This window comes from Nilaparvata lugens, chromosome 7 (genome assembly GCF_014356525.2).
Source record: "Nilaparvata lugens isolate BPH chromosome 7, ASM1435652v1, whole genome shotgun sequence".
In the NCBI taxonomy this organism is placed as follows: Eukaryota; Metazoa; Arthropoda; class Insecta; order Hemiptera; family Delphacidae; genus Nilaparvata; species Nilaparvata lugens.
The window spans coordinates 60,886,979-60,902,345 of NC_052510.1; the positions used below are offsets into that span (position 1 = coordinate 60,886,979).

Sequence of the window (15,367 nt, forward strand, 5' to 3'; positions counted from 1 at the left end):
TATATTTATTTAGGATTTTTTCTAGACATTTTAAATTGATAAATTATTTATTAATTTTTGAGAAAACATAACAACAGGTCAATGTAACTTACTGAGCGCGAGGTCTACTGTTCACAGAACTACTAGTTTATTAAAATTTAATAAATTATGCTGTTAATTTTTTCTAATATTTTGAGTTAATAGAAAAAGTATTGAATAAATTGAATATAAAAACTGCATGATTGCACAGAATCATGTTACATTTCAATCATGATTAAATGCAACGAGAACCAATCAGAGAATGCTTTTCCGAAAAGAGGTCTTCTGTGATTGGTTCTCGTGGCATTTAACCACGATTAAAATTTAACAGGCTTTTGTGCAACCGGGGCTCAGTCATTTAATGCTGCCTTATAGCTGTGACTTATCGTCACGAACACGAGCATTTCATGTTTCATCAGCTGATTATATCCGTATTTGTACAAAAACAATAAGAGGTACAGATAATTATAATAAGCGTAGCATCAGCTGATGAAAATAGAAATGTGTGAGTTCGTGGCACTCAAGTCTGTATGCAGCTCTACAGAATAATGAGAAAATCTGCCAAGTATACACTAAATCAGTAAGCTCTACACTGGTAGAGCTACATAATGATATAGGTGTGAAAAAGTGAGGTCCACGTTATAATGGCAGTGAAGAAAGATAGGAGAAAAACGTTGCCAAGTCTCTCCATTTTGCCACTGACTGTACACAGCTGTTACTCAATTCATCCCATTAGATTTTTTTTTCGGTTCTTTTTCAAAATTATTCCTTTAATATATGAATCTTCTCTATTCAAGTGATAATAATGTGAAAAAAATCTGTTCTATTTTTTGTTTTGAAGCATCTAAATTTGAAAATTTACTTTGTGAACATATTAGTGGTCTGAAAATTTTGCGAAGTGAAGAGCTACAAGACTTAACCTATTTCGGACTATGTGTAACCATATCTAAATTGGGGAGAGGATTAGCACAAGGTTACCTTATTTTTCCTCTCCCTATCATTTATATGATGTATACTTATCATATCAATCAATAAAGAATAAAGAATAAAGAATAAAGAATAAAGATTTAATCTAATAATTATTATAATTTCCATGATAAAATAATCAATTTAATGTCAAATTGATCAACAAAATATATTTTTCATAATTTGATTCAAAAATTTTCTTTCATGACAGATCAGATTTTTATTTTTATACAAACCTGAAATGGCGGCTAATTTAAAAAGCTGTGATACACCAATCTGAATTTCAAAACAACAGAAATTGAGTTATTTGGTACGGTAGGTATTCTATTCCAATTTCCTTTAAAAATAATAGAAATCCTATTTAAAAATGAGCAATTTCAATGGATTAATTCTGAAATTACTTTTAAATATTATTTATACCGGTACGAGTAGGTCTAACCTATACGGGTAGGCTAACTGAAGCATGGATGAAGTATAGGATGGTTAGTTATCAACTTTTAAAATGTCATTTCAGGTAATTTAATTTGTGTTTCTCATACGGTAATGTTTAACCGTTTAATGATTAATTCTGAAATTACTTTTAAATATTATTTATACCGGTACGAGTAGGTCTAACCTATACGGGTAGGCTAACTGAAGCATGGATGAAGTATAGGATGGTTAGTTATCAACTTTTAAAATGTCATTTCAGGTATTTTAATTTGTGTTTCTCATAAGGTAATGTTTAAAAATTATTTCATTGTTTCAAAAATACATTTTAAATCAATTAAATGACTTGTGTACTCAAGTATTTTGATAGAATGAAGAAAGAAAATGGCGGCTGAGAATATGGATTGTTCAGTTTTGTACAGTCACTGTCAAAAGTAATATTATAAAATATTCTGGCAAATAGACAACATTGCAAAGCGATTGATTGATTGATTGAGTACTTTATTTATGTAGATTACAATATATAGTGGCTTATACACTTATATACAATAGCTTACAATACAGCAAAATTATAGATGAATTTACATAATATAGACTAAGAAAATAATTATTGAACTGTATATGATATGAAAAAGTAATTTGTAATATAATAACTATAGATAATTATATTGTTATGCATCTACATAAATTGGCGGAGCTTTGGACATATCAATGTCCATTCTTCGAAAAGAATATTAAAAATATCCTCCCCACTAACTCTCTACCAAAGCGAGAGAGAGATAGTGCTATCTGTTTTGTTGTATGATAGAAAAGGACAGCAACAGTATTGTCAATCGTACACTGCCATTATAACGTGGACCTCACTATAGTTATTTGAGTGATGAAGAAAAATTGATTCAGTATGACTTTGAAGAATAATTGATGATCGGAATCGATACTTACTTGCAGTAAGGTAGTTTTGTAGTGGCAGAGTCTGATGTAGTGGTAGTACTGACACCTTCTCCAGTCAGGATCAGAGAGAGGTTGGCACCTTTCAGCTAAAAAAAAATTAATTAAAATCTTATCATCAAAACAGAATAAAGAAAAGACTAATGCAGAGAGAAATTTGAAAAGAAAAACAGGTTGAACTAAATTGAAAAATTATAAGAATCGACTTAATTGGAAAAATGCTTTCTGAAAACAGTAAACCTATTTCAGTATATTCTTCCCTCTTCTATTCACTGTTTCTTCGCCGTTCACCATTGTAATCAAAATCAGCCACAAGAGTGGTCAATCAAAACAGGACTGAGGACTTGCGTCTTGGACAGAGCCGATTCATTTGTAATGCCGTATCTACATGTTGGCCCAGTAAGCTGGCTCAGCCTGCAATATGACCAGTGACCAATGAGGGCCAGCGTTGGCAAACCACCCATCCACATGTTGACGCTGGCCGGCATTGGCTTTCATTGGGCCAACATTTAGATGCGGCATAAATAGTTGCACGTTTAGTGCTGAGATAACTTGATTTACTTCTTATCACCTAAAGATTCTATTAGACCTAAAGTCTAATAAACAATATTATTATTATTAAAAAAGCCACTATTACCACCCACCTGTTGCACCTCCTGTATGATGACACGCCCCGTGGTGACGTCACTGTGTGGCACAAACGGAGCCTTGAGCTGGGCGGCAATGAAGTCTGTATGCCGGTTGGTGATGGAGGCCAACTCACTGCTAGCGGGTGTCACCTGATAGTGAACGGTGATGACGTCACTGGGCACCAGATGCGCTTTCTTGCGCAGTTTTTGAACACGGTTTATCACCTCCCTGGCCACGCCCTCCTCTTGCATGGCCTCGTCGGGGGTGACGTCTAAGAGGACAAGTACCTGAGAGAGAAAACAAAGGACTTGAAACATAAGAATAATAGAATATGGTACGGTACTCATCTCATTTGGCTAACTTGAAAAATGAGTTGAATTTCTGTCTAGAATTATATAGACTGAATAAAACAGATCTGAGGGCTGGAAGAAATTACAGAAATGCGGTAAAAAGGGCTAAGAGAGAATAATATAGCTTGTTTAGTATTGAGTCATCTAAAAATAAATTAATGTAAAAAATGCTTGGAGAGTAATAACTCAGTTGCAAAATGTTAACAAAAAGAATGCTCTGTAATATAACTAAGGGCCATATAGACTCACACAGAAATTAGTAAATTCATTTGAGGCCGGTATCCGAGCTCGGGATTCAGCTGGAGTCAGAAAATTAGCTTTCCGAAACGGGGCGTAGTCGTTAGTACACGTTTAAATTAAATTTCTAAAAACTAGTAAATTGAAAACAAAATAAAATGAAGAGAAAATAGTGTAAAGTTTCAGCTATTTTTAATTATTTAGAAACGTTTCATTTTGTCAAGGAAAAACTTTTCCAATTACAGAAATAAGAAAATAAAGAATGCGACTACGCCCCGTTTCGGAAAGCAAATTTCCTGACTCCAGCTGTTTACAGTCTAGAACTTAGCCAAATCCCGAGCTCAGAAACCGGCCTCAAATGAATTTAGTAATTTCTGTGTTGATTCTGTAGTTAATATTCGTAGCAATATTGCGAGGCCTCGTGAAACTGTGTCAGAACTTTTAAATCAGTATGCCATGAATTGTAGAGTAAGAGGAAAGTTATCATTCAATTAGGTTACAGTGCAGTCAATATTAGAAGTTGTAAATAATTTAAAATCCTCTAACAGTGTAGATATCTATTATACACCAAGTAATTTGGTAAACAGATAATTGGCTACATAGCAGTTCCTCCAACTTATTGCTCTATGTTGGTGAGATACAGTCAGCAGTTGTCTAATGAGAAGCAAGGGATGTCATGACAGTTTAGTATGCAGGGAAGCTTCCCTTGCATGAGAAACATATTACATTTTCGTATATTATATTTAGTCTTTTATTGTCAAAAGAATAAAATGTATATGATTTTATTTAAAACTCAACTGAGTCACTGTCTATGTTGTAGAACTATCCTGTACCAAATAAAACTGTATAATTTGACAATATATGTGTTTTTATTTCAAAATTTTATTATTTATTATTATTACTAGCTTGCCCGCCGAACTTCGTACCGCCAAAAAAACAATGTATCTCATGTCACACTTAACTTCATTTTGTGAATCATGAAATTCAATCAATATTTTCATTTACATCTCAATACGGACTTCCTATGTGCTTAGTCATGCAGCATTTATTATTCCGAAAACATATTCTTCTCAATCAATTCATCAGTAAAGTGTTGAATTAAAAAATAAATAGGTTAAATCAGTGTTTCAAAGATGAATTTAATGCGTTCATAGTTGTTGATTGTAGATGGTCCAGGAAATATGCGATCTACGATGAATCACACCGAATTTCATATTCTTTCCATCTTCTTTTTTAGGATGAATATAAGCTAAGCTAAATTCAAAATAATTGTAAATTATTCTGTCATTCTTCAGTAAATAATGAATGCAATATGAACAACTCTATTTCATGAGGTGAATCATTTTTTCCAACATTTTCCAGTTTCTCAATGATAGGGGAGTAAATTATATTTTTGTATAGGTCTTCTAATAGGAATCATTATCTACAGCTGGTACTATCAACTAAACTTCAACTCCAAACTTCCGTATTAATACCAATACACAATTATTAATCTGTTTATTACAGCTGGTAGCTTTAGATGCTAAATAATATTATCACAATATGATCTTGAATGATGACACGCCCCGTGGTGACGTCACTGTGCTGCACAAACGGGGCCTTAAGCTGGGCGGCAATGAAGTCTGTATGCCGGTTGGTGATGGAGGCCAACTCACTGCTAGCGGGTGTCACCTGATAGTGAACGGTGATGACGTCACTGGGCACCAGATGCGCTTTCTTGCGCAGTTTTTGCACACGGTTTATCACCTCCCTGGCCACGCCCTCCTCTTGCATGGCCTCGTCGGGGGTGACGTCTAAGAGGACAAGTACCTGAGAGAGAAAACAAAGGACTTATAACATAAGAATAATAGAATATGGTACGGTACTCATCTCATTTGGCTAACTTGAAAAGTGAGTTGAATTTCTGTCTAGAATTATATAAACTTAATAAAACAGATCTGAGGGCTAGAAGAAATTACAGAAATGCTGTAAACAGGGCTAAGAGAGAATAATTGACCGAGCGAAGTGAGGTCTAAGATTCAAGTCGACGGTTTTGCATTTCTCTTTATGTTTATATTATGTTTGAATGTGTATATGTTGCGCATTTACGGCGAAACGCGGTAATATATTTTCATGAAATTTGACAGGTATGTTCCTTTTTAAATTGCGCGTCGACGTACATTCAAGGTTTTTGGAAATTTTGAATTTCAAGGAAAATATAAAAGGAAAAGGAGCCTCCTTCATACGCCAATATTAGAGTAAAATCAGACTATAGAAGTATTCATCATAAATCAGCTGTCGAGTCATGACGCATGCAATTCAATATCTCAATGTAACTTGGTGAAAAATCAGCTGCTGTGTGGACTATTAATTGCTTGCCTCATTGAATGCAATTTTTATGCACTATTAAATGAACTATTGATTGCATGCAATTAATAACTAAAATAAAATATTATTGTCTCTCGACCTTTCTCTGCTTTGAACTCGGGCTGTCCTGTTGACAGTATGTCTTGAAGGAGATTAGCTTTTGATCTTAGCATCTTTGATACACCAACCCCAACAGCCATTAGCCGTTTTTACACCGATACGTCATTTTTAAACAGACAGGATTTACTCTGATGGACAGTATGTGGTTTATAACTGCGCGAGGTCTACTGTTCACAGAACTACTAGTATAGCTTGTTTAGTATTGAGTCATCTAAAAATAAATAAATGTAAAAAAGCTTGGAGAGTAATAACTCAGTTGCAAAATGTGAAAAAAGAATACTCTTTAAGACCGGTTGCAGACGAACCACTATCGCATGTGGGATATGGGAGCGATTATTTTCCATCTGGGGTACCACAAACGCAGCGCATATGGAATACATTGGCAGGCATGGCAGTGGCACTGATACTTGCACATGGCGTTGTGCGCTGTAGTATGCGATTATTTTCCTTGCGATTGTGGTACCACTGGTTTGAGCACTACGCTTCCCCTAGCTTCTGGTACTACAATCGCAGTTGCTGTGACTTTGAAAACAGCTGTATGATGAAACATAATTATGATAAAACACCTGAGAATGATTCAAACATCTGAAAACTGTTGCACTAATACGCGTATTCCTAAAAGTAGCGTGAAAGCCTCTCTGCGTTAGTCGTATTGTTCTGTGGTATGTCGGTCCCACATCCCACATGCGATAGTGGTTCATCTGCAACCGGCCTAATATAATTAAGGGACGGTTTCCGAGCTCGGGATTCAGCCAAGTTCTAGCCTTTGAACAGCTGGAGTCAGAAAATTAGCTTTCCGAAACGGGGCGTAGTCGTATTACACGTTTAAATTAAATTTCTAAAAACTAGTAAATTGAACACAAAATAAAATGAAGATAAAATAGTGTAAGGTTTCAGCCATTTTTAATTATTTAGAAACGTTTCATTTTGTCAAGGAAAAACTTTTCCAATTACAGAAATAAGAAAATAAAGAATGCGACTACGCCCCGTTTCGGAAAGCCAATTTTCTGACTCCAGCTGTTTAAAGTCTAGAACTTAGCTAAATCCCGAGCTCAGAAACCGGCCTCAAATGAATTTAGTAATTTCTGTGTTGAGTCTGTATGTAATATTCGTAGCAATACTGCGAGGCCTCGTGAAACTGTGTCAGAACTTTTAAAATCAGTGTGCCATGAATTGTAGAGTAAGAGGAAAGTTATCATTCAATTGGGTTACAGTGCAGTCAATATTAGAAGTTGTAAATATAATTTAAAATCCTCTAACAGTGTAGATATCTATTATATACCAAGTAATTTGGTAAAACAGATAATTGTTTACATAGATAATTGGTTCCTTCAACTTATTGCTCTATGTTAGTGAGATACAGTCAGCAGTGTTGTCTAATGAGAAGCAAGGGATGTCATGACAGTTTAGTGTGCAGGGAAGCTTCCCTTGTATGATAAACATATTGAATTAATATTTTGTTTTTTATTGTCAAAAGAATAAAATGTATATAATATTCATAATTTTATTTAAAATTCGACTGAGTCACTGTCAATGTAGTAGAACTGCCCTGTACCAAATGAAACTGTAGAATTTGACAATATATGTGTGTTTTTTTCATAATTTTATATTTTATTATTATTATTACTAGCTTGCCCGGCGAACAAACCGTCAAAAAATCAATGTATCTAATGTCACACTTAACTTTATTTTGTGAATCATGGAATTTCTGACAATCAATATTTTCATTTACATCTCAATACGGACTTCATATGTGCTTAGTCATGCAGCATTTATTATTCCGAAAACATATTCTTCTCAATCAATTGGTAGTAATATTTATCAGTAAAGTGTTGAATTAAAATAATAAATAGGTTAAATCAGTGTTTCAAAGATGAATTTAATGCGTTCATACTTGTTGATTGTCAATAGATGGTCCAGGAAATATGCGATCTACGATGAATCACACCACTTTCCATCTTCTATTTTAGGATGAATATAAGCTAAGCTAAATTCAAAATAATTGTAAATTATTCTGTCATTCTTCAGTAAATAATGAATGCAGTATGAACAACTCTATTTCATGAGGTGAATCGTTTTTTCCAAGATTTTCCAGTTTCTCAATGATAGGGGAGTAAATTATATTTTTGTATAGGTCTTCTAATAGGAATCATTATCTACAGCTGGTACTATCAACTAAACTTCAACTCCAAACTTCCGTATTAATACCAATACACAATTATTAATCTGTTTATTACAGCTGGTAGCTTTAGATGCTAAATAATATTATCACAATATGATCTTGAATCATGATCATCTTTCTGTTCTTCGGTAGCCGCTCGGCCGAAAATTTTGAAAACATAGGTTTGTAAAATGGATTAATAAATAATTATTATTAGCTCCCCTATTAAAATTTCTGGTCAGAAACCATCCCCAATAATCACACATATCACCAAAGTTTCATGCCGTTCTTTCTAGTAGATTTCAAGTCGATAGGGAACAAACAAACACACAAAAAGACATTCATTTGTATATATTATAAAGAAGATTATTAGTTTAAGCTCTAGATGATTGAGTATACATTGTTTTTTGTGCAATAAAGTTAATTATTATTATGAAGATTACTCACATCATTGTCCTTGTGCACCTCATACTTGGTGGCCAACTCCTGCGCGGCGGGGCCCGTGAAACTGAACATGATGCGCACGTCACTTGGCTCCAGCCGATGGCCCGCCACTTCAAGGCTTCCTTCACGCTGCAACTGTTGCAGCTGCGAGTCTGTCAGTTGCTGTCCAAAACGTACACAATATTTATTCATTTAATCATTCAGAATTACACAACTTACTTATTTTTAGTCAGATTTTTAAAGTCATAGTAAAGTAGTATTTTCAATTTGGGTAGGAACCCCGATCACACCCACCTTGGAATCACATTTTTTATGAGATACTAAGCCGTTCTCATACTTTTTTCTCTCTTTTCTGCTTTGAATAGTATTGATTAATAATGTGAATATCTTCGAAACGGTTTGTGATATCGATATGCGGTTTCCGCCATTCATTTTTTCTTGAAATTCTGTATCGAAATCATGTATTTCATGACCACCTTCCCATTTAAAAAAATAAAGTTGCATTCAACATGGCGGATCCAAGATGGTGAACCATAATATTTTCTAAGTCATAGTAAAGTAGTATTTTCAATTTGAGTAGGATCCCCAATCACATCCACCGTCAAATTATCTTTGTGTATGAGATATTGAGCCGTTCTCGGACTTTTCACCCACTCTGTATATTGGGATTACTCCCATTTGATAAACACAAAATATTTTTTACAGAACTTGTAGAAAATTTAATTTTGAAGAGAAAGATGTAGAATAAGTCTATAATAGACAAACGTAACCTTGAAAAAATAATCCTTAATTACATACGAAACGCATGAAAAATAGAGAGGAATCACTCCCTGACGTATGGGCACTTTTTTCAGAACACTCTGTATTGAATAATCTCATTTGAAATTATGGGAAATATATTCTTACTGTAACGGTCACTTTGACTGTCACTGGTGTGAGGGAGTCCGGCATTTATACCGTGAATCTCACAATAAGTAATCAATCTCTTATCAAAGATCAGTAAAATTACTGAATAAACTTTACTAAACTGGCCTTTCAACGACCTTTTTAAGCTAACCTCACCGACTTATAATCTATCCAACCTTAACGCCGGTTACACATTGGGCGTTTTCTGCCGCGGCGGTAATTTCGCCGTCGCCGCCGTTCGAGCAGTAGTCTATAGACTTAAATGGAAGCTTACACACTGGGCGGCAGAAACGCCGCGCGGCCATATTGCCGTTGGCGGCAGCTGTGCAGCCGTCCACTGCCACTGCGACTGGCGGTGTTTTTGCCGCTCTTGTCTACGCAGTGGCGTACGTGACCAAATGGGCGTTTACACATTTGGCGGTTGTCTACCGTCGCCGCTGATCAGTCGTCTTTCCCAGTTGCTCCAAGTCAGAGGTCTTTGAAAATCAGCCTTTTAAAATGTGTCTTGTAAATTTTGTGAGTTGTTTATAACATTTATTTATTGTTTCAAGTGTTTGTGGTTGACAAGTGTAAGAAAATGAGTGAGTTAATAGACAATGAGTTGTTAATATAATTTTGTAGAACAGAGACCACTCAACTTCTTTTCTTCTCAGGTTTATGGGATGAATCCAAACAAGGCGATCTTCTTTCCCTTCGACGGTACAACAAAAGTGCTAAAAGTTGTTGCCTTTCCATTTTGAGTTAAACACTAAGGGCCGTTTGCACAGTCAAAGCTTAAACTCGATTTAAACAGCTGGTGGCTTAAACTCAAAATAAAACACATTATAACAAACTAGACTTGATACGGATTTAATCCAGTTTAAAATGAAATTTAGTTTAAACTGTCACTGTGCAAACGACCCTTAATAATATATACTTGAAAAAAATGTGCAAAATACAATTAACTGAACACTCATGAAACAGAGAAGTCACAACACATTTGCGGTGAAGAACTACAAGAATTATTTTGGCAACTGATCATACGTGGCGGTAATTTTGCCGCTCGATGTTTGGCGGTATTTTTGCCGCTGAATGTGTAAGCTCGACTTTTTTTCGAGGCGGCGACGGCAGAAACCGCCCAGTGTGTAACCAGCGTTAGTGACTGTTAACCAACCTTAACAGCAGCCATAACAGGCTTGAACGCGGCCTTGAGTCTCGCACCGAGCGTCTTGTGATCCGGCTCCGCCCGCAGCATCACTCCATAGCTGGTCTTGTCAGCTGTGATGGTCACCTTACGCACGTTCAACTCCTCAGTGACGTAGTTGCGCAGTGAACTCACTTCCTCTACGCTCTCCTCACTGTTCACTATCACTACCACCTCCGGTAACGGGTACTGCCAACATAACCACACACAAAACATGATATAAAACTTTATTAATAATGTCTTGTTAGGACAGATATTGCCAACTTAATAACATGATGAGCAAAAGTTAATTCTCCTTAGTTAGCTAGTCAATTTGATACAAGGCAAAAACAAGATATAGGTAGAAAAGAAAACGAATAAAGCTCGGGACACATATAACCGCACTGAGCCCGTGCCGAGGTACGGCCGAGCTACGTCCGCGACACGGTGATGATGGTAGGAGAACACACATATCCGTGCGACAGCCGAGCGGCAGCAGTGTCTCAGTTCTCTAGTGCTACTATAGTCTGATTTCTGAATGTGTTAAACTATTGTTAATAATTAGAGAGAGGGATTTTTATTGATTCAATGATACAAAATTATTATTTAAAATAATTTGGGGAGGATCAACAGGCACAGCCCAAAACTGTTCCTCCCCCGAATTTTGATTCATTAAAATAGTCCAGAAAAAAGGTTATGTTTCCTTCACTTAATAAAATTTTAATAATATAACACTATTAAAGCTTGTTACATCCGATTTTAATTTATACTTTTCAATTTTAAACTAATTACCTGTAGACGATGAGAATGATAGTGCTGGTATATATTTCGGTGCATAACAATACCACAATCAGTCATGTATCGGAAATATATATGATCAGCAATAAAATTGTTATCTTCTGCCTTATGTATCTAAACATAATTCGTTTAAAATTTAAGACACAGTCACGGGTTCCTTTTTTATACTTTTTGTTTATTTTATAATTTATTATATAATATCTATCATACCTTTGGCTTGACTTATTATTCGGTTATACTTTTACTTTTGGTTTAACTTATTTCCGTTCAACCATATTTCTCATCACTTTGATCGCAAAAAACTGGAAAATTCCTTATCTCTTCAATAAGTTTTTCACTCTCTATGTTAAACGAGCCCGCACCGTCTCCGTCAAAAATTAAACTGAACTAGTCTGTAACGGCGCGGGCACGGCTCGGGCAACAAACACGGTGACGGTGCTGACGAGGCGCCGTAGTATGTGTTCCTACACGTTTGAAAGCATTTGTTTTCTCACTCACCGTAGTACGTCCGTCACACGGCCGTGCCGCGGCGTAGGCTCGGTGCGGATATGTGTGTCCCGGCCATAACTCAGTATACATGATTAGGGCCGCGCCAAGCCACACGAGGCGTTTTTTCAGTAGGAACTACAGGACAGGAAGCTCTCCGATTGGCTGATTGGGTTGGCGTATAGAAGAAGAGCTACCTGTCCTGTCGTGCCGAATGTAAACGCCTCGTGTGCCGTTCCTTACGCTATATTACCAATTTCTTACACACTTGAAACGTATTTTCTTGACTGATTCAACTAACTATCTACATCAACAAAATATAAGGAAAGTTGTAGAAAAACTGTAATTGATATTGTGGAATGGAAGAAGATTAAAATAATTACTGCCAATACAAATATAATGGACAATTTGTATTAATACCAACAAATCATTCAAATTCAAATTTATTTCTCAAAAAACATACACAATTATAATAATATAATATTATAACATCTAAAAATAATACAAGAAAAATACTATTAAATATATAAAATGATCCCAAAACTGCAGTATATTTTTTTATGTCCATCTATGTTTAAGGAGTAGCCTACACGGTAAAACCGGTGCGTAGACCTAAGTTGCAGTAATATATTTATTCAATATAAGCTAGAAATTAAACCAAAATAAGAACAAATATTAGTGGAATTTACACACAAATATAATTTTGTAGATTAATAGATGATGAAAGTAGATAAAAGTTAGTAACACACAATAATTATTATTTTATGATAAAAAAACAAAACATAAAACAAGAAAACAGTTGGTGCTTGGAAGATTTTTTCTTCAGTTTTATTTGATCTTATCCATTCCTCAATCTCGCAATTTAGTTTTTTGCTCCGGCTTGTATTGGCAACAAAATGAGTAGGAACAAGATTTATTATCCTCTGTGACATTGATTATAGTAATGAAGCTGGCTTCTTAAAAACAAGACAAAAACAAAACTAGTTACTGAGAGCACCTTGATATTGGTGACAGCAAAAACAAAGTTCATGCCCAAATCTTCAGCATTTTTTTGGAGAATTCATAACTTTACATACCTTGATAGGAATCGTTTTGCGATCTCGAATCACACGTCCCAACTCAATAATGCTCTGCATCTTTGATACGGCTCGTTCAATGCCTTCATCTATAAGCGTTTGTCTAAAAAAAAACGAAGAAATATAACTAATATCCTCTCAATTGAGATTCAACTCTCAAGTGAAAACATTCTCAATTCAAATTAATAAAATTTGAATTAATTGAGTGAAGTGATTTTATTCTCAATTCAATACACAATGAGAACAGAAACTACGAAGTGAACAAAAGAGAATATTTATTTATTTAATCAATGAGAATTACTGAAAATATATTCCTCGAAATAACATCCCAACAAAATTAGACTCGAATCGACACAACATACAAAATACAAAAACATTTCATTTCATTTACAGTCTGATAATTTCATTTCATTTCATGCGACACAAGACTATCACACTGCATTATACAATGTAGTTCAAATATTATACTGTGGGGTTCATAGTGAGCATAAGTTTTTGACGATGCTTATTGTTTTTTGTAAAGTTTTACAGCAAAAACATTTTTGATTCTTAAACTACACGAGTTCATTTTTTTCAAAGTTTAGATTTTTACTCAACTGGTCAAAAATGACAGTAACGTAGTTGATACTACTAAAAACAGTAATTGATACTACTAAAAAACAGTAGTTAATACTTCTAAAAAACATTAGTAGATACTACTAAAAAACAGTAGTTAATACTTCTAAAAAAACAGTAGTTGACACTACTAAAAAACAGTTAATACTATAAAAAAACAGTAGTTAACACTACTAAAAAACAGTTAATACTACATTAGAAATACTTCACTTGAATGGGCTACTTTTTCACAAATTAATAATAACAATATCCCCTCCTGGGGAGTACAACACCTTGTCGTTGGTGGAGGGGCTTGCGTCCTCCTGTGACCCAGAGAGCTATGCCGGCGGTAGTGTAACTACCAGCAGGGCCACCCAAGCCGGACAGGTCGAAGGGTAGGAGGCAGACAAAGAAGTACTCCAAAGAAGGCGTCGTTGGGCTAATCCCCCACACGCTGGATAAACTCGGATTCAGAGAAGACTAACGAGCCTCGGAACAGGACCGGACTTAAGGAATAAAAAACGGAAATGCAATTTTATGGCCCAGGATAGAGTGCAATATAAGAAATGGCTGGAGGCACCCGACGCTTAGCGGTATAAGGGGAAGGAAAAGAAGAAGAATAATAACAATATTAAAACTTGTAGTACCCTTTATTATTTAAAATATTACAACGACTAGTTTCGAACATAATTTAACATTTAAACTTGAAAATGAGCTAAGTTATGGTCGTAACTAGTCGTTGTAATATTTTAAATAATAAAGGGTACTACAAGTTTTCATATTGTTCTTATTAATACTACATTAGGTATACCAGTATCAGCTATCCTCTTTAGAAGGCAGTGACAAGGCAGAGAATCTGCAACGCTGTTCTCCTATCTTTCTCAACTGCCGTTATAGCGTAGACCTCACTATAGTCAACTAGGCGTAATGTTCACAGTTTGAAGTCATATGATAGCAGGAGGGGACTGTAGGGAGCTTAGCATTTGAACTCACAAAAAGGAAGAGAGGAAAAAATAAGAAAATCTGACGAGACCTATTTATGTTGAACATTATAGCCCTATATTTTATTTGTATTTATTATTATATGTATATTTTATCTATTAACTGAACTGAGTTTGAAGAAAGTATAAAAGCATCTATTAAAAATCGAGCTTCAAATTTTGACATTCAATAACTTTTTCATGTGTGCACCGAATTTGATGATTTTTTTTAGTTGTATTTATGTTCAGGAGCAGGTTTATGATCCGACTTCAGGACTCTTTCCTACGGTCCTTCAAAGTTTACATGTAATCCTTATGGGAGAAGATTTGTGAGCTGGCCACACACAGAAATAAAAATAAGCTTTTAATAATTGCGTCATCCAACAGCCGGCGGTAGATCTGATTTCTATTTTCTTTTTACTGATTCACAAAATTTTAATTCTAATAATAATGCCGCGGTACGAACGACGTCCAAACTTGGGACGTAGAACACGAAATGCTGTAAATTTAGAATATGCACGGGAGAATCAGCAGCAAGGAGATATACCATTCAATTTCCCAGCAAGCTACATTCAACTATATCTAAAAATACAAACTGCTGCACAACTAACTAAGCACATAGGAAGTCCATATTGAGATATAAATGTAAATACAGATTGTTGGATAATTTTCATAAAAATAGAGTGCATCAGATTATACTAAGGCTAAGCACACCT

General features: G+C 35.1%; 1 protein-coding gene across 1 annotated transcript in view; it reads right to left on the bottom strand.

Moving 5' to 3' along the window:
• LOC111051261 (isoleucine--tRNA ligase, cytoplasmic) overlaps positions 1 to 15,367 on the bottom strand; it is an 88,979-nt gene that overhangs the window by 3,748 nt on the left and 69,864 nt on the right. The window contains exons 14-19 of the mRNA XM_039433290.1: positions 13,078 to 13,180; positions 10,709 to 10,927; positions 8,653 to 8,811; positions 5,149 to 5,387; positions 3,006 to 3,039; positions 2,356 to 2,450 (exon numbers count right to left, since the gene is read on the bottom strand). Of these exons, the coding sequence (XP_039289224.1) occupies positions 2,356 to 2,450; positions 3,006 to 3,039; positions 5,149 to 5,387; positions 8,653 to 8,811; positions 10,709 to 10,927; positions 13,078 to 13,180 (849 nt within the window). The remainder of the gene's footprint in view (positions 1 to 2,355; positions 2,451 to 3,005; positions 3,040 to 5,148; positions 5,388 to 8,652; positions 8,812 to 10,708; positions 10,928 to 13,077; positions 13,181 to 15,367) is intronic.